Below are 20950 nucleotides of genomic sequence, written 5' to 3'. Positions count from 1 at the left end.
GTACGCAAAACGCAACAGGGAATGACAATATTAATGTGGTAATACCAGAATGAGATTTTCACTCTGCAGCGGAGTGTGCACTGATATGAAACTTCCTGGCAGATTAAAACTGTGTGCCGGACCGAGACTCGAACTCGGGACCCTTGCATTTCGCAGGCAATTGCTCTACCAACTGAACTACCCAAGCATGACTCACGCCCCGTCCACACAGCTTTACTTCTGCCAGTACCTTGTCTCCTACCTTCCAAACTTTACAGAAGCTCTCCTGCGAAACTCGCAGAACTAGCACTCCTGAAAGAAAGGATATTGCGGAGACATGGCTCACATCCCTGTAATAGACCTAGATGCAAGACCTGTCCCATACATCCTCCTCCTACCACCTACTGCAGGCTGGTCACAAGCATGCTGCAACCACAGTGCTTTGTTCTATGTGGACATGATAACCTACAAGCTGTCTGTCCGCCTGACTGGCCACCAACAAACTGTGACCAAGAAACAGATGCACCAGCCAGCTGTTGGCACATGTCCAACACAATATTCCTCAATTTAATGACTGCTTCACAGTCTGTGCCATCCAGACCCTTCCTACCAACACTAGCTTTTCTGCATTGTACAGATGGGACTCTCCCTGGCATATAACCTACATTCCTGTCATAAACCTCCTTGCCTCAACCTTAATTAGTCATTGTCCTTCGCCCACCTATCTCCTTCCCTGTTCCCACTCCACACTCTTTCTATTCTACAAGTGCACACACAGTCTTGTTACTTCTCTCCTTTTCCACTCCCTCCTCCCCCGTCTAACCTTCTGGCTGCACCTAGCTGCCTTACCCTGTCCCCACCCCATCCCTCTATGCTCCCAAAGACAGCACTTTACTGTCCACCATCCATAATCTGCTCTCACTCCCCCTCCCCTCCCCAGCCTCCTCCTTACCGCCACCACCCATAATGCGCAATTGCTCGCTGTCTGGGCCTGGTACCCAAAGACAGCAGTCGTGTGTGTGTGTGTGTGTGTGTGTGTGTGTGTGTGTGTGTGTGTGTGTGTGTTCGGATTAAGGCCTTCTGGCAAATAGCTAATATGTTTAGTAGTCTTTGTTGCGCCTGTCTGTGACTCAACATCTCCACTATATGGTAACAATCTCAATCTCTTCTTTTCATAATATTGTTATTATTTAGTACATGTGAAAGTGTTACAGAGAGGAATGCTTATCAAAGTAAACTGACAGACAATACTAGAAAAAAGTTGTGTTTCATGGTGAAGTTTACAATAAAATTTTGAGAGAGTACATTACAAGAAGAATCAAGCAACATATTATTGCCTTCTGCACACATCTAGCAAATTGACCATGATGGACAAAAATCAGAGAAATTTTACACCCTACAGAGGATTACTAACAGTTATTCCTCTCATACACCTGTATCTAAACCCACACTCTAACCACTGTAAGAGCATGGGAAGTACCATTGTACTGCTTACTAGGGTGTCGTCTTGTTCCATACTGGTGTAGTGTAGTTAAATGACCTGAGTGTACATTTATTAGTGTAACCTTGTCTATGAGTGATACATACGAGGTTGTAGTACTCACCTATAATCTTCATGTAATACTGGTTCCTGAAATTACGTAAACAGACTGATACGGGACAGTTCAGGTTTTTAAGTTTCTCAGCAACACTCTCCCATGAATCAAACAACCCTATTCACAAACAAAACAGCAAATGGTGGAAAACAACAGTGGTACCAAAAGCACCCCCTGCCACACATTGTATGATGCACTTGGAAAATGTAATAACCTCATCAGGTACAAACAGTTTCTTTACAATGCCACCACCATCATTGTCTAAGCCTGTCCCTGTGATATATATTCCAATCTGACTTTTACATTTCACTGCTATTCACTTCCGATTTCAGCTTTCTTTATATTCCCAGTAAAATGTGAGTTTTATTAGCATTAATAAAACACCAATTCCAGGAATCTAGCAGTGACACACTAAAATATTAGCATCTCCTCTTCCTGATCTGCCTAATTAATGTGGCTAATCTGTTTCTTTAAAGTTTAGTGCCACCTATAGATTGCTGCTTGTAGAGACTGAGCTCTGCCCCTCTAATACAGTGCTTTGTGTCCAGGGGCTGAAACATTAGTCCCCACTATACACAATAAGTTCAATTTTTATGATAAGGGGTTGTATGTTACACACATATGTCCAAATAATTGTTTCATCATTTATTTCAGCATGAAAAGCAGTCAAACACAGCATTGTACACTGAAATAGTAACCGTTATTGCACTATTACTGCATTACCATAACAAACAATTGCTAAGATTGGCAACAACCAGAAACAGCAAACCAATAGGCCAAAGTCTCCCAAATTCTATTTGTTTGAAACAAGGAAGCTGAGAAGTCAATAAATAGAAAAGTGTGTGAGTAATAATGCGAGTGATCTCTTAATCACATCAGCATTATCATTTCAATCAGCCAAGTTAGTACGACTTTCCACCCACCTCTCATATACACTACAGATGCACTAACGTGTGTTTACTCTGATATGATGCAAGCATATTCAAAAATAAATGCACAACAATAGTATCAAATACCATTTACAATCGTTAAAAAAAAAATTTTTTTTTTTAATTGTGGTGAGCTCCTCAAAGCATCCACAACTGAACAATAAATGCTCCATAATATCACATAATAGTAACAAAATATAATTTTTGTGTAAAACAGCTTTGTTTATGTCACCTTTTCTCTTCATTTATATCCCTCAGCCGTCGTCCACTCAGGTCTCTGCATGCCTCTCTATTAGTTGTTTTTTCTATTTGAGCACCGATTGCTCTAAGCATGGATCCAAAACCTATTGAAGAAGAAAATTTATTTTTAACTCTGTATGATAATTGCCTAATTAACAAGAGAATGCGTATCAAATCACACAAAATGTAAAATAAGCAAAGGGCAACCACTCACCTGTAGCGGATAGAAACAAACAGAAAACAGTATTCGCTGTAACTTTTAAATTCTTGCCTTTTTCCTAGCAAAAATACACACATTCATGCACACAACCACACAGGTAACAAAATGCATATTCCCAAGGCTGTTGTGAGACTAATTACTGATTATCGATTGTTGAGAACAAGAACAACTGCCTGGGCTGATGAAGGTGGGGAGACATAAGGGTAAGATGCACAACACAAGGAGAGGGTAGAGGGTTAGAGCGAGGCAAGTCTTTCAACTGACATAACTCAGCAGATCACGACAAAAGGAGAAAGAGGGACAAAGAGCTTATAAGAGATGTAGAGGGGGGGGGGGTTGGGAAAGGGCAGATGAGAGGGACTCCACATACTGAAGGGGGAGGAAAATCGGTGGGAGATATCAGTACACGATATGAATGGGGAAGGAGTGGTGTCAACAGAAGAGAGAAAGAAAAAAGTATAGTGAGGCAGTGGAAAACATGTTGGTGGAGGTTTAGGATATGGTGATTGCGAGTGTACGATATGCTGGACAGACAATTCTCACAGGCATAGTTCATAGAAGCTTGTGCTGGAAAGAAGTGTCCAAACGACAGGCACACTGAAGCAGCTGTCGACGTCATTTTTGCTGTGGTGCACATGTTCATCAACTGGGTGGTCAAGTCTGTCATTTGCACAGTTTGGAGGTGGCCACTCTTGGGGTGTGTGGGACAGGTATTAAAAACCTGGACCAACTGCAAGGAAATAACCCTTGGAAAGCAGAATTGGAAAAGGACATTCTGTATGTCAGGTGGATGGCAGAACTCAACTTTGGGTGATGTGGATAGGATTTTGGGTGACATATCCCTCATCTCAGGGTACAATGAGAGGTAGACTAATCCACAACTAAGGATGTGGTTGAGATTTGCAGGGCCAGGGTGATATTGAGTGATAAGAAGGTTGGTGGCTGGTTAACAGGTTTACTGGTGTTGGAGGAGATGGTATGGGAGACCTGTTTGTGGACAAGCTGGATAAGATAGTGTCTAGCAGTAAAGGTTCTGGTATTGTTGTCAGTATATTTCAACAACTCCTGCTTTACACTGCAAAAACTGCATCCCTTTGTGGCAAGGCTGTAAGGAAGAAACTTTTTGGCATGGAGTTCATGACAGCTATCGAAGTGGGGGTACTTTTAGTGGTTGGTGCACTTATGAGCAGACGTATCCATGGAGCCATCTGAGAGTTGGAGATCAATGACTAGGAAGGTGACTTGTTGAGTTGAGAAGGACCAGTTGAGGCAGATTTGCAGGTGATGAGGTTATGGAGGAAAGAATAAATGCTTCCAGGGGACATTTGGAAAGATAGTGTTCCATAGCTGTAAGGCCATGGGTATGGGAGGATAGGATATTGCATCAACAGTGATCAACAACAAGTCTGGTGGTAACAGGACAGGAACTGTGGAAAAAAGGTGAAGGAAATGAGCCATATCTTGGCTGTAGGACAGGAAATTATGGACAACAATTTTGAGGTGTTGGGTAACAAAGGCAAAGAAGCGTTCTGTGGAAGCACTATACCCGGCCACAATGGCACAACCTGTAGGGAGAACTGTGGGGTTGGATTTGCAGAGTTTGAGGAGTGGGTAAAATTAGGAATTGGGGGTGGAGGGTGGGGGGGGGGGGGTGCTAGTGTAAGGAGGGAGGTGGATTCAGGTGTCAAGTTTTGGGATGGACCTAGGGCTTAGAGGAGCTGCTGGAGGTCATGTTGGACTTCAGGAATGGTATTATGGTCATAAAGTTTGCATGCAGAGGTGTCTAAAAGTTGGCAGAGATGTTCGGCTCAATGGATAGGAACTTAGGAAAGGACGTTGAGGCCCGGTTGGAAGTGAGGAATTTCGGAAAGATTGCCAGGGGACAACTGGATGGAAAAGAGGAAAAATCACAATTGGAGGGAGGTTGGAACTGTTCTAAACGCGGTTCTACATGGAGTTTTGCCTGGATGTTGTCAATGGATGTGACAAAAAATGTCTCCACTGCAAAGCACAAGTAAAGGAAAGACTGTCCTTTACAAGTTGAGTATATTTGAAATTACGTTAGGTACTAAAGACGAGTCCTTAAAGTACGGAGACTTCTGCGGGGTTCAGAGTTTTGGCAGAAAGATTGATAAGTGTTACAAGATAGGAGTAGGGTGTTTCATGGAGGATTGAGCAAGTTTTTGGGGCCATGGCTGGCAGATTAAGTCAGCAAGGGATGGTACAGGAGCTATGAGCAGTTGACAGAGGGAAAGGTGGGGGAGGGGGGAGTTGGACCAGAGTGGTAGGCTCTTACTCAGCTGTAGATAATCCCTTGCAGATATAAGAGTAGCTGGGACAGTTTCCTCGAATGGAGCTGGGAATGCTGTTCCAACTGTTGAGAGGCAAATTTCTATTGCAGTGATGACATTCAAGAAGTTGTGGCCACAGACTGAAAGGATTTTTTGGAAAGAGTGGAGGCTGTCATGTATGGTATGAGAAATGCGCTATAGTACAATGTGATCATAAATAAACACAAGCAATTGGCTAACAGTCAAGTTGGGCATCACGAGTTGGCAGTAGAGAATATGTTAAAAACAGCTGTGGAGCAAACTGATGTATGGTGCACATTCTTTGCAGGAATGTGCTGCAAACTACAGGAACACAGTGGGAAATATTAATTGTAAATATTTCTCTATTCACACTAGGGAGGAGAAAGGTACTCATTCATCTCAGTTAGTCCTCAGTTATCAAATAATTTTTAAAGTTCATCTGAAAAACCACATCATAACAAGTGAGGTCAAGAGTACTACAAAATTTAAAATAACCAAAATAAGAATAACACCAATAAATTTATTTAAGCAGTATTTTAAATAAGTTATGATAATGTGGTCCCTGTTTTATATGTCACTGAATTAATAACTATGGTAGAACATTAATAATTAGGAGTAAAGGAGAGTTAAAAGCTGTTGCGCATCAGCTTTTGGTGGACTGCAAGTCATGAATCAACATGAATTGTTGAAGCCAGCAATAAATCACAGTGGCACAATCCACTTTCTCATGAATACACCTCATTGGGTAATCACAGCAGAGGGCAGACCAAGAAGATATGGATTGGAATAGTAAACAATTAAGGCAAAGGTATTATAATTATTATTATACACTTGCTAAACAATACTATGTTACGAGTCCCCTGTAGTACAGACGTAAGTAGAATGCATAACCAACAACACAACTATCATACTTTATAGGCAGGAAGAAACTGAAGAACTACATAATGTAAATATCGATAAGCTTTAGTAAGAATACTAAACCAGTAAATTTATTTTAAGAAGATATTATTGTTGTTGTGGTCTTCAGTCCAAAGACTTGTTTGATGCAGCTCTCCATGCTACTCCTGAATCAGCTTGCTGTATTCATCTCTTGGTCCCTCCCTACAATTTTTACTCCCCATGCTTCTCTCCAGTACTAAATTGGTGATCCCTTGATGCCTGACAATGCGTCCTAGCAACTGATCCCTTCTTTTCGTCAGGGTGTACCACAAATCTCTCTTCTCCCCAATTCTCATTAGTTACATGATCTACCCATTTAATCTTCAGCATTCTTCTGTAGCACCAGATTTCCAAAGCTTCTATTCTCTTTTGTCTCAACTGTTTATTGTCCATGTTTCATTTCCACACATAACTACATTCCATACAAACACTTTCAGAAAGGGCTTCTTGACACACAAATCTATACTCGATGTAAACAAATTTATCTTCTTCAGAAACGATTTTCTCGCCATTGCCAGTCTACATTTTATATCCTCCTACTTCAACCATCAGTTATTTTGCTTCCCAAATAGTAAAACTCATTTACTACTTTAAGTGCCTCATTTCCTCATCTAATTTCCTCAGCATCACCCGATTTAATTCAACTACATTCCATTATCCTTGTTTTGCTTTTGTTGATGTTCGTCTTATATCCTTGTTTCAAGATATTGTTCCATTCCGTTCAACTCCTCTTCCAAGCCCTTTGCTGTCTCTGCCAGAATTACAATGTCATCGGCAAACCTCAAAGTTTTTATTTCTTCTCCCTGGACTTCAATACTTACTCCAAATTGTTCTTTTGTTTCCTTTACTGCTTGCTCAATATACAGACTGAATAACATCACGGATAAGCTACAACCCTGTCTCACTCCCTTCTCAACCACTTCTTCCCTTTCGTGCCCCTCGTCTCTTATAACTGTCATTTGGTTTCTGTACAAACTGTAAATAGCCTTTCACTCTCTGTATTTTACCCCTGCCACCTTTAGAATTTGAAAGAGAGTATTCCAGTCAATATTGTCAAAAGCTTTCTCCAAGTCTACAAACGCTATCAACGTAGGTTTGCCTTTCCTTTCCCTGCCTTCTATGAGAAGTCATAGGGTCAGTATTGCCTCACATGCTGCTACATTTCTCTGGAATCAAAACTAGTCTTCCCCAAGGTCGGCTTCTACTAGTATTTCCATTCTTCTGCAAAGGATTTGTGTTAGTATTTTGCAGCCACGTCTTATCAAAAGGATAGTTTCAGTAATTTTCACACTAGTCAACACCTGCTTTCTTTGCAATTGGAATTGTTACATTACTATTGAACTCTGAGGGTATTTCACCTGTCTCATACATCTTGCTCACCAGATGTAAGAGTTATGTCATGGCTGGCTCTCCCAAGGCTATCAGTAGCTCTAACAGAATGTTGTCTACTCCTGACAAGGGAACCTCCCCATCGCACCCCCCTCAGATTTAGATATAAGTTGCCACAGTGGATAGGCCTTGAAAAACTGAAAACAGATCAATTGAGAAAACAGGAAGAAGTTGTGTGGAACTGTGAAAAAATAAGCAAAATATACAAACTGAGTAGTTCATGGGAAGATAGGCACCGTCAAGGACACTCGGAACGCAGGAGCGCCGTGGTCTCGTGGTAACGTGAGCAGCTGCGGAACGAAAGGTCCTTGGTTCGAATCTTCCATGGAGTGAAAAGTTTAATTTTTTATTTTCAGTTTATGTGACAAACTCTTATGTTTTCATCACTTTTTTGGGAGTGATTATCACATCCACAAGAAAACCTAAATCGGGCAAGATAGAAGAATCTTTTTACCCCTTCGCCAAGTGTACAAGTTAGGTGGGTCGGCAACATATTCCTGTCATGTGACGCACATGCCGTCACCAGTGTCATATAGAATATATCAGATGTGTTTTCCTGTGGAGGAATCGGTTGACCTATGACCTAGCGATCAAATGTTTTCGGTTCCCATCGGAGAGGCACGTCCTTTCGTCTACTAATCGCACGGTTTTGCGATGTGGTCGCAAAACACAGACACTAAACTTATTACAGTGAACAAAGACGTCAATGAACGAACGGACAGATAATAACTATGCAAAAATAAAGAAAATAAAAATTTCACTCGAGGGAAGACTTGAACCAAGGACCTCTAGTTCAGCAGTTGCTCACGCTACCACGGGACTACGACGCTCCTGAGCTCACTTTGTCCATGATGTTGCCTATACGACCCGTGGACTAATCAGTTTGTATATTTTGCTTATTTTTTCACAGTTCCACACAACTTCTTCCTGTTTTCTCAATTGATCTGTGTTCAGTTTATCAAGGCCTATCCACTGTGCCAACTTATAACTAAATCTGAAGGGGGTGCGATGGGGAGGTTCCCTTGTGAGGACTTGTTTCAACTTCGGTCTTTCAGCACTTTGTTAAATTCTTCATGCAGTATCGTATCTCCCTTCTCATCTTCCTCTACGTCCTCTTCCCCTTCCATAACATTGCCCTCAAGTACATCTCCCTTGTATAGACCCTCTACACACTTCATCACCTTTTTGCTTTCCCATCTGAGCACTTGATTTTCACACAGGTGGGTCTCTTTTCTCCAAAGGTCTCTTATTTTCCTGTAGGCAGTATCTAGTACATCTCCCTTGTATAGACCCTCTACACACTTCATCACCTTTTTGCTTTCCCATCTGAGCACTTGATTTTCACACAGGTGGGTCTCTTTTCTCCAAAGGTCTCTTATTTTCCTGTAGGCAGTATCTATCTTACCCCTAGTGATATATGCTTCTACACCCTTGCATTTGTCCTCTAGCCATTCCTGCTTAGCCATTTTGCACTTTCTGTCAATCCCATTTTTTAGACGTTTTTGCCTACTTTATCACATTTTTAATTTTCTCCTTTCACTGATTAAATTCAATATCTCTTGTGTCACCCAACGATTTTTCCTAGCCCTCGCCTTTTTACCTACTTTATCCTCTGCTGCCTTCACTATTTAAAACTACCCATTCTTCTTCTGCTGTATTCCTTTCCCCTGTTCTTGACAATTGTTCCCTAATGCTCCCTCTGAAACCTCCTGTCTCATTAAATTCCTACCTTTTTGGTGTTTCTTCAGTTTTAATCTGCAGTTCATAACCAATGAATTGTGGTCAGAGTCCACATCTGCCCCTGGAAATGTCTTATAATTTAAAATCTGGTTCCTAAATCTCTGCCTAACTATTATATAATCAATTTGAAACCTTTGGGTGTCTGCAGGTCTCTTCCATGTATACAACCTTCTCTTATGATTCTTAAACCAAGTGTTAGCTATGAGTAAATTATACTCTCGTCAAAATTCTAAAAGGCGGCTTCCTCTTTCCTTCCTTTCACCCAGTCCATATACACCTACTACTTTTCCTTCTCTTCCTTTTCCTACTATTGAATTCCAGCCCCCAATGACTATTAAATTTTTATCTCCTTTAACTTTCTGAATAATTTCTTTTATCTCATCATACATTTCCTCTATCTCCTCCTCATCACTTGTACTACTGTGGTGAGTTTGGGCCCCATGTCTATCTTTGCTACAATAATGCATTCATTATGCTGTTCATAGTAGTTTATCTGCATTTTTATTTTTCTAACCTACCTGCCAGATTCAGGGATCTGACATTCCACACTCCGATCCGTAGAACACCAGTTTTGTTTCTGCTGGTAATGACATCCTCCTGAATAGTTCGCACCAAAAGATCCAAATGGGGAACTATTTTACCTCCAGAATATTTTACCCAAGAGGACACCATCATCATTTAACTATACCGTAGAGCTGCATGCCCTCAGTAAAAATTACGGCCTTAGTTTCCCCTTGATTTCAGTCGTTCACAGTACCAGCACAGCAAAGCTGTTTTGGTTTATGATACAAGACCCGATCAGCTAATCTGCAATAAATATGAAGCTTACACATACCACACATTCAGGTAGCTAATGCTGTTATTAATGAACTTGGGTGAAAGAAGGAAATCTGGGAATTTTGGATTCAAAGAGTCAGTAAAAGTAATGACATTAAAAAAGGGTCTTACCTGTTCCCACAGTATCATTCTTAGTTCCCAGAATCCCATTATTACAGGGGAAACAATGAGCCAAAAATAATACACGTGTTTAACATGAGTAATAGCGTAACAGGTCTCTCAGGAAGGAGTGTTCTATGACTTACTTGTCAAACATGCTGAATACTGGTACAGAAGAAAGCACGATCAATTGCAAAAAGTAATTGTGAAAGTATGTTCAAATAAGTCACTGTAAAGTTCATGTGTGATGGTATCTTGTGAACAATTGCCTAACAGATTATTTTTGTGTAGTACAGAAGGATCAGAATTAAAGTTGTGCACAACACTGGTTTCAGCCTGGCCAGCCCATGTGTCACTTGCTGGCCCCTATGGGTCACACGATAGCTCGCTGGGCTGGCAGGACCATCCACTGCACTAAAAACAGCAGGCTTGCAGGCCAGCCCATCGGCCTGTCAGCTTGTCAGCCTGCTGTACTGTGCACTCTGCTACCAATCACTGGTCCAGCCTGTTGCATGTGCTGCAGCCCACTGTTTCTGTGGTTACAAAGACTTTCCCAGAGTAGTGACTCATGATACTCTTCTTGGGTATGCAGCCAGATAATGTAGTCATCTTGACATAATATTTCAACATACCAACTGACTGCCATCTTCAAGTGGGTATGCTGATGCACAATCTCACCAGAACTGAGTTTCCAACAGATATGGCAGCTCCTCTGTATGGAAACTCAGGTCCAACGAGACTATGCATCAGCATACTAACCTGAAGATGGCAGCCAGCTGGTTCTTTGAAATGTTGTGTCAAGATGACTACATTATCTCGCTACATACTCTAGAAGAGTATCACCACAATTTGTCTATGTCTGCTACATCCTAAAACTTCTGTGGAAAAGATATGACTCTGACATAGTGTACTACTTTATGCCTAAGGCAGTAATAGATTCATACATTGTGATTGTCAGTGATTCCGCCCTATTCGAGCAATGCCTTTAGTTCTGATGATGAACAACTTGGATATTAAGAATCTATCTAAAAGTACACTTTAATTGTTATTGCTGTCACATGCACTCTTGTGAAACTGGTTGGAAGTAAAATAAAATTATGAACTGGCATGGCACTACTACGAAGTATGCATGTCCAAACATTCTTCGAAACTGCTGCCCACATGCCCCAACACATTTAATTGAAATTATAACAAAGGAGGAGAAATATTGTGATTTGCAGACAGAGGCAGAATTTAATGCAGCAGAGGTGACAGAGTGCTCCAGCAGGGTGAAGTGAAGGGCCAGTGGGACTTGGTCAACCCCTAGCTTGATGGGTTGTGCTTAACTACAGACTCTTGTGATTCAAATGGGCTGTACCTGTGCTGGACAGGCCAGACTGCATGACTAAGTGAGCTAAAACCTGCACCTCACATGACTCTATTCAGAATGATTGGATTCACGCATTCATAGGAAGAGATTACAGATTAATCCATTTGGAGTCACACAAAAACTACAGAAATGTTTGGTAGCTTAGGGATTCAGTTTCTCTATCATAATCTGACCACAATCTATTGGTTACGAACTGTAGATTAAAACTGAAGAAACTGCAAAAACATGGGAATTTAAGGAGATGGGACCTGGATAAACTGACTAAACCAGAGGTTGTACAGAGTTTCAGGGAGAGCATAAAGGAGCAATTGACAAGAATGGGGGAAAGAAATACAGTAGAAGAAGAATGGGTAACTTCGAGGTATGAAGTAGTGAAGGCAGGAGAGGATCAAGTAGATAAAAAGACAAGGCCTGGTAGAAATCCTCGGGTGACAGAAGAAATACTGAATTTAATTGATGAAAGGAGAAAATATAAAAATGCAGTGAATGAAGCAGGCAAAAAGGAATACAAGTGTCTCAAAAATGAGATTGACAGTGGAAAATGGCTAAGCGGGCATGGCTAGAGGACAAATTTAAGGACGTAGAGGCTTATCTCACTTGGGGTAAGATAGATACAGCCAACAGGAAAATTAAAGATACCTTTGGAGAAAAGAGAGCCACTTGTATGAATATCAAGAGCTCAGATGGAAACCCAGTTCTAAGCAAAGAAGGGAAAGCAGAAAGGCGGAAGGAGTATACAGAGGGTCTATACAAGGGCAAGGTACTTGAGGGCAATGTTATGGAAATGGAAGAGGATGTAGATGAAGGTGAAATGGGAGATATGATACTGCGTGAAGAGTTTGACAGAGCACTGAAAGACCTAAGTTGAAACAAGGCCCCAGGAGTAGACAACATTCCATTAGAACTACTGACAGCCTTGGGAGAGCCAGTCCTGACAAAACTCTACCATCTGGTGAGCAAAATATATGAGACAGGTGAAATACCCTCAGGCTTCAACAAGAATATAATAATTCCAATCCCAAAGAAAGCAGGTTCTGACAGATGTGAAAATTACCGAACTATCAGTTTAATAAGACACGGTTGCAAAATACTAACGCGAATTCTTTACAGGCGAATGGAAAAACTGGTAGAAGCCGACCCTGGGGAAGATCAGTTTGGATTCCGTACAAATATTGGAACACGTTAGACAATACTGACCCTACGACTTATCTTAGAAGCTAGATTAAGAAAAGGTAAACCTACGTTTCTAGCATTTGTAGACTTAGAGAAAGCTTTTGACAATATTGACTGGAATACTCTCTTTCAAATTCTGAAGGTTGCAGGGGTAAAATACAGGGAACGAAAGGCTATTTACAATTTGTACAGAAACCAGATGGCAGTTATAAGAGTCGAGGGACATGAAAGGGAAGCAGTGGTTGGGAAGAGAGTGAGACAGGGTTGTAGCCTCTCACCAATTTTATTCACTCTGTATATTGAGCAAGCAATAAAGGAAACAAAAGAAAAATTCAGAGTAGGTATTAAAATCCATGGAGAAGAAATAAAAACTTTGAGGTTCGCCGATGACATTGACATTCTGTCGGAGACAGCAAAAGACTTGGAAGAGCAGTTGAACGGAATGGACAGTGTCTTGAAAGGAGAATATAAGATGAACATCAACAAAAACAAAATGAGGATAATGGAATATAGTCGAATTAAGTCGGGTGATGCTGAGGGAATTAGATTAGGAAATGAGACACACAAAGTACTAAAGGAGTTTTGCTATTTGGGGAGCAAAATAACTGATGATGGTCGAAGTAGAGAGGATATAAAATGTAGACTGGCAATGGCAAGGAAAATGTTTCTGAAGAAGAAAAATTTGTTGACATCAAGTATAGATTTAAGTGTCAGGAAGTCGTTTCTGAAAGTATTTGTATCGAGTGTAGCCATGTATGGAAGTGAAACATGGACAATAAATAGTTTGGACAAGAAGAGAATAGAAGCTTTCTAAATGTGGTGCTGCAGAAGAATGCTGAAGATTAGATGGGTAGATCACATAACTAATGAGGAGGTATTGAATAGAATTGGAGAGAAGAGGAGTTTGTGGCACAACTTGACAAGAAACGTCATCAACAAAATTCATACATAGCAGTGTTCTGACATAGGTACTACAGGGCACATATATGGACGAGGAAAAAAAATTCCGGGATTTTCCGGTTAAAAATACACTTTCTCCCAGATGAAAATACACTTTTTCCATGTTAAGTAACAGTATACTTTTCCTTGGAACTGTAAAACTTATCAATCCTTTCAATGGTAGCGGTTTTATAGACCGGTGTAGAATTTCCGGCACTTTAGAAAATGAAATTCATGCGAAAAAACACGTTTTGGAAAGATGTCTGATGTGCAAAAACATGTACACTGCATATTTTCATTTTATGAAAGTATACATTCAAATTCCACCAAACACAACACCGTATGTTACTTTCCGAACGATTGAAATCAAGATTGCGATGCGCTTTTGTAAGCTAGTCGTAGCTCATGTCAAGCAATCTCGACAGCCGATGACAGTAGATATTCAGAGCATAGGGCACATGATGTAGTCAGCCAATAGCAACATCACTATTAAGTAGCATGAACAAACAAATAGGAAAAGGTAATGGTTTAAATTAATATACATAGTGTTGCTACAAGAAAAACAAAGCTTTCACGTATAATATTGATCTCTAAGATTAATAAGCTGTAAGAGAAGCAAAGCTTTCACACACAACGTTGATCTTTTTTGCATGTGTTACACTTCAAGATACATCACACAAATTTGCGAGTAAAATTTTTAATGACGACTTAAATGTCTGATTTTCTGGGCTCATAAATATTCTAAATGGTCATCCTCAAAGATTTGATTTTTGAATGAGAGTCAAACGTTCTGTGATTTAAGAAATTCATCAGACATTAGCGCACAGAGTTCATCTTGCATAAAGGGAAATTTACTTTGAAAGTAACGCTTTTCAAACAACCATTCGGAATATTTTCCCACGACCTGTTAGAAATAGATTAATTTCAGCAGTTGCCAGAGAGCGCCAGATAACAGGAGTCACCGCGCTTGCGCAGCTACGATGATGCAGGAAGCCCGTATGTTCGTACATGTAAAACATCAAAAGATCTTACATTATGTCATAAAAGAAACAAGACATTAGAGGATACTCCTAGAGAATGGGAATTTTATGAACCATACTAAAATGCATAAATTGGCTTAAAGAGCACACTCGTATGTCCAGATTCAGATGTAAATTTTCTTGGAGTACCAGTGCTGTATTATCTCATGTTTGGTTCTTTATTATGGCATAATGCCATACATGCAAGAAGATGAAAACATGAACTTGAAATGCAACAAACAGTTGAAACCAGCCAACAGTGTGGAATTAAAAACTTCGTTTCAAATAAATTGATTGCCTCCGCAGAAAAGATTAATAAAAGTAAAATTTCTTTAACAAAACAACAAAAAAACTTCACTGTTCTGCAAGGTGATTAATGCTAATAACACATTTTAGCCTTCCGTAATTATGTGAATGTATTTTAATTCACCTGATAGCTCCTGGCCACAGAAATCAGTTTTGTTTTCATTTGACGTGAGAGCAATAAATGAAGAGGAAACAGCAAGATCACTTAACGTAAACATGGGTCACATAGAGGCTACCACCCCCACACTACAACTCGGACTGCTCTGTGCATCAGGTCCGGATCTAAAATATTTCCGAACCGGGGCAATATTAGATAGTGGCGCTCCCCTTCCTTGAGCATTTGCGGTAGGATGCCAAAAATTTAAAAAAAGTCGATTTTTCAGAAATACCTTCATTTTTTAGAGCACATCTTTCTGAAGAATCTTGATATATATATATATATATATATATATATATATATATATATATATATATATATATATATATATATATATATATATGTTCGAGGGAACGTAAGACATTTTGACATTTTATTTAGTCTTAAGTGTGCCAAACTGCCTCTCCCCACAGCATTCTTCCATCACACGTCTCTGTATTTCGCTCTGTCGAATTCAAATGTGTAATATTTTGTAATGGGTGCCATCAAACTATATTCAGGCCAGTGGAAATTAAAATGTCCCGTGGTGCCTCTCCTGCTCCCAGTAGGATGGTTTGACATCCTGCCCCTCCGACAAAAATTTCGCAATTAATACTGTATGGGACTATTTGTAACCGTCAGAACAAGAACTCTTCAGAAAATTTGCAGTCTTTACTGCCTGTTAGCTAATAACTTGCTGTTTTGTGTGACATAAAATTAAATATAGGATACATAAAACGAGTAAAGACAAAAAACAATACACATTTCTTCAATCCTTAAGTCCTAGCTTTTTTTTCTCTCTAATCTTGCCACAGCTTTATATGGCATACTTTCCTTTCTGAAGAAGAGTCTATTACCTCATCAAAGTTTGTTACCGTTTTGATACATGAAAAAAATGAAATGTCGTTGTCTAACACTAGAAAGCTGTTAATACAAATTGTACCCAAAACCGGTGTGGTTTCTCAATCTGATCACGTGTATTTTGTCACTGCCTCCTAGATAAAACAAAATAGGCCTGCCTAATATTGCAGCAATTGTTACACACACCAAATAAACGAGACTGTTTTGGCACAAATGGTCATTTTTATAACAAGACAAATATAATTCACGAAGTACCAATATCAACTGCCCATTAGGCCTACTACAAGCAAAAAGCTTTATGTTAGGAAACAGTTTCACATTTCATTCATACTCTCTAGCTTCTGAAGAACGAGATCGAAAAGCTACGAAATTTTTATATAAATTTGTAATTGTCATATTCCTCCGCAATTTGTGAGAGGCCCCATTTCTACTCCTTCCTTGTTCTAACAAACAATCTTGTCATCACTAATTTTGTAACTATTCCTGACAGTGTCAAAACTTATTCTCTGGTTAACTTCACTAACCCTAGTAGTGTAGTGGCCTGGCCAAATATTTTCTGTCAAAATTTCATTTTCTTGGATACACAGAGAAGACAATACATAATCTTTGTTACCTGTTATTCTTGTTAGATGTATATATCCACTCTGGTAGTCTGAATCTATGGAATTCGCTAATAATTATAACAATGCTGATCATTTGCAAACCCAGTCAACCACACAAACAATGAATGGCATTCACCCGTTCGGCTTTATTCCACTCAGCTCGTACAGACCCGTCCCCTTTTGTCTGTAGGAAAGGTCATTTCTAGATGCGGCAGCGATTACCCTGGCAGAGACATCCCGTACACTATGCACGCATTCAAAAATCAATTTATGATTTGTTCAGAAATCAACTTAGAATTTGTTCAAAAACATTCAAAAACCAACAGGGATGCATTCAAAATCATATGAGTATTCGATAGACCAACGTGTGCTGGATGCTAGGCACTTTGTGAAACAAGGTCTTTTTCCTCAATAATATGAATTTGGCACCCCCCCCCCCCCCCACCTCCCAAAAATGCTGCCAGGGACAGATACCCCGGTTTGTCCCTGTCCCCTAGTTCCGGTCCTGTTGCGCATACATAAATCTGGCAGATTAGGCGCACCAGTAAAATTTTTCGGGATAGCATCTGGCTGCTTGCTACTATTGCTTACACAGCTAACTGCCACACTTCTGTAGCCAGAAGCCGAGAAGGTACTACTCATACGCAATTCAACTGCACATGTGTGTAAGCTCACTCGCAACCACTCAAACTAATCTAATGTAAACAGTTGTGACGTCATGCTCATCGGAGGCAATTTGTTGTTATGAAACATTGCATAGTCTTCGTAAAGCCTTTGACACATTTTGCTGTTGGCAGATGCTTGTATGAGCACTGTGTTTTGTTGTATATGGTGCATTTCCTTAGCAACTTAAGTTTTATTTTCATTTTTTCTTTCTCTCTTTCGTTTTTTATTGCTGCAATATTATTCTACAGTAGCGAGATACAGTAATATTCTTTGTTAGAGTATTGGTTCTTACCAGTCAAAGTTACAAAAATTTAACTGAAAACTAAAAAAAAAATGAAAAACTTACAGAATTCTAAAAAATTCCCGTTTTTTTCCAGATGAAAAAGGGGAGAGAGCAACAGATCTGAAGTATCTGACAAAACAACAGAGGAAATGAATGGAAGTTAAACAAAAGACAGGCAGATTTCAAAAAAGTTATTCAAGCAGCAGCCAAAAACAACATTGCCAAATGTAGAATGAATGAAGAGAAAGACAGGCAGATTTTAAAAAAGTGATTCAAGCAGCAGCCAAAAACAACATTGCCAAATGTACAATGAATGAAGAAGAAGTGTTTCAACAAGACATACAAAACAACGTTAGAAGCTAGCACCACAGCCAGAACAGCATGGCTACAGGCGAAACGAAGAATTAGAATTGGGCTACAGGGAGAGACAGAAGGAAACGAGTAAAGTCCTACGAAGAGAAGAGAGGCTATATTCGAAGCACACCGTCGAGAGAATTGGGAACAACCTTAAAGAAAACAATATTCATGAAGTATATGGCACCACAGATAACATCATGAAGGGATATCAACTGTGGGCATCAGTTCTAAAACACTGATGGAAACATTATCACTGGATAAAACGATATATTACGGGCTTGGAAAGAATATTTTGACAACTTACTGAACTGTCCTGGACCAGAAAACAAACTGGAGACAACTTGCTCTACAACAGCTGAACCTCTTGTAAATGACTCAACATATGAAGATGTAGCCAGTGTTTGAAAAACAACAAAGCAACTGGGACTGATGGAATACCAGTGGAATTGCTGAAATATGACAAGCATAAACTTACTGAGATATTGTTTCACCTCATTCTTAAAATTTGTTGAGGTGCAAAAATACCAGATCAATGGGAGGAATCAATCATTGCTCCTACACAAAAGAAATCAGATGAATGAAACTGCACGAATTACAGAGTAATTTCCCTATTTGTCACAGATAATGAAGTACTGTAACGTATAATGCTGCAAAGACTCACCCCCTAGACTGAGGACATAACAGGGGACTACCAGAACAGTTTTTGGATAAATGTATCAACAACATTCTGCTTCAGGACCATAAACTAAATGTATGGGAATTATACATGAACATGCATTGCATGTCCAAACTTTCAGAGGGCTTATGATTTTGCTCACACGAGAACCAATATGGGAAATCATGTCAGAATATGGAATCCCTGAGAAACTCGTCAGCCTGCTCAAAATTTGTATGGAGAAGGCAGTAAGCATGGTGACATATTGCAGGACATTAACAGGCTGTTTTAAGAACAAAACTGGACTGAAACAAGGTGATGATCGGTCTCAACCTTTTCATGGAAAGAGAATCATGAGAAACCCAGCAAGCGACAAATGGAAATATCACATATAAACAACCAAATATACTGGCCTACGCAAATGGTTTTATAAAAATTAATGAATAAAAAAACAGAATACATGGTAACACAAATGGAAAACATGGATCCAGAAAATTAATGATCTACACACAGAAGACAAGTTGAATACCAAACTAGATCATGGAATGCAAACAAGTTTACTTTTTCCTCCAAAAACTTCTATACTCCAAACTCTTGACCAGGGAAACCAAGCTGAAACTCTACAACATGATTATCAGGTCAGTGCTCCTGTACGAAGCCGAAGCATGGAGGGTGACCAAACAAGAAGAGCACCAAACCTATGTCTTCGAAAATAAAGTTTACAGACAAATCAATGGGCCAACATTCAACCAAGCAACACAAAGACGGTTTAAAGATCCAATGAAGAACCAATTAAGCTAAGCAACCAACCATCGGTAGTGAACATAGTCAAAGTGAGATGTTTGCAATCGTCAGGTCATATTGTTAGGATGGACCCTGGCAGAATAATCTGCGTGACAAGAAGACTGAAGTGTCACGACCCCTGGATGACCAAGAAGCAAATGGTAAGATGAGGTGGCCTCCAACTGCAGAGTGTCGAGTATCACAGAATAGAAGGAAGCATCACGAGTCAGTAAGAACTGGGGGGCAGATAGTGAGAGCGGAGCACAGCAGTGTGGGATCATTATGTCCCAAAGTATCCAACAGAGTGAGTGTGTATAGGCTTGGATCAGACTGAGTTATGTCTTGCGTACCAATACACATCAAACTTAATTCCAATAAACAGCAGACAATATTGCACTGAAACTGTCACGGATTGATACAGCTGTACATACGCATTAGAAATGTAGTTCTGTCACTGTCCACAAGAGTTACGCCAATAACAGCAGCAAGTTTTTGAATTACGTGTAATAAATACCATTGTCATGCTTAACATTTGTAATTTACATTACTCTCAGTATTTATGAATACGAAAAGTCTCCCCTACAAAAACTGCTAGAAGCAACATTCATCATCAAATAGTGAGAACTATTTAGCAGAGAGACAACAAGTGAGAGTCACAATCCCATTCACTGCTTTATCCTAGGGTTCTATTACATCCAATAAGTACCTGCAGTAGATGTGTGTTCTGCTTCTCATTAAGCACTTACAATTAACATTTATGCAAGCAACACAAGTGACTTGATTTACATGTTTAATTTGGTTCTACAAAGGAGGTTGTATTTATTCTTTATTTTAAAAAAGAAAAGAGAGAGAGAGAGAGAGAGAGAGAGAGAGAGAGAGAGAGAGAGAGAGAGAGAGGGAGGGAGAGAGAGAGAAATGGGCAACAAATTGATCATGCTAAATGCAGATAACATTACTAATTGATGAAAATGCGGGAAACACACAAATTTCATCACTCTAATATTAGTAATTTCATTTTTAATGGACAGCTCTGTGCAATGATATTGATTTGTAAGCTCTCATCCATTCTAAGATTACATCACAGACACACCATAAAACAAACTATCACTCAAATTTGAACTCACAGAGGTTAATGAAAGCTGTAAGACCGAAAGTACATTTTCCTCTGGTCTGTAGGTACAATAAACACTCCATTCATCTAACAAAATTTCTTTTCCACTCAGGATTCCCTAAACTCTCCAGAACTTATGATTATTTGTAGCACACTATAATTTCAATTAAGCTACCTTTTAATCAGTTTTCAAGCTACCTGGAAGCTGGCTCACGTTCCTCCATCATGGTCATCTGAATGCCATCAGCAGACAACAAGATTAGTAACTTCCACTGATTCTCAAACAACACTCTAAAATACTGTAATCCCTGTAAGCTTCAATGGCAGAAAGATGCGCTAATTCAATGAAACTTATAATCACCACTGAAAAAATCAGTAACGGAATTGCTTCTGAAAGGAGAGCTCTGTATT

The 20950-nt window shown here is 39.7% G+C and overlaps 1 protein-coding gene across 1 annotated transcript in view; it reads right to left on the bottom strand.

The window, feature by feature from the left end:
• LOC126193968 (replication stress response regulator SDE2) overlaps nucleotides 1-20950 on the bottom strand; it is a 56967-nt gene that overhangs the window by 22146 nt on the left and 13871 nt on the right. Inside the window, exon 3 of the mRNA XM_049932729.1 lies at nucleotides 2736-2847. Within this exon, the coding sequence (XP_049788686.1) occupies nucleotides 2736-2847 (112 nt within the window). The remainder of the gene's footprint in view (nucleotides 1-2735; nucleotides 2848-20950) is intronic.

This window comes from Schistocerca nitens, chromosome 1, assembly GCF_023898315.1.
Source record: "Schistocerca nitens isolate TAMUIC-IGC-003100 chromosome 1, iqSchNite1.1, whole genome shotgun sequence".
NCBI lineage: Eukaryota > Metazoa > Arthropoda > Insecta > Orthoptera > Acrididae > Schistocerca > Schistocerca nitens.
The sequence above is the reverse complement of the archived record's forward strand: the minus strand, read 5'-3'. Positions and strand labels throughout refer to the sequence as shown.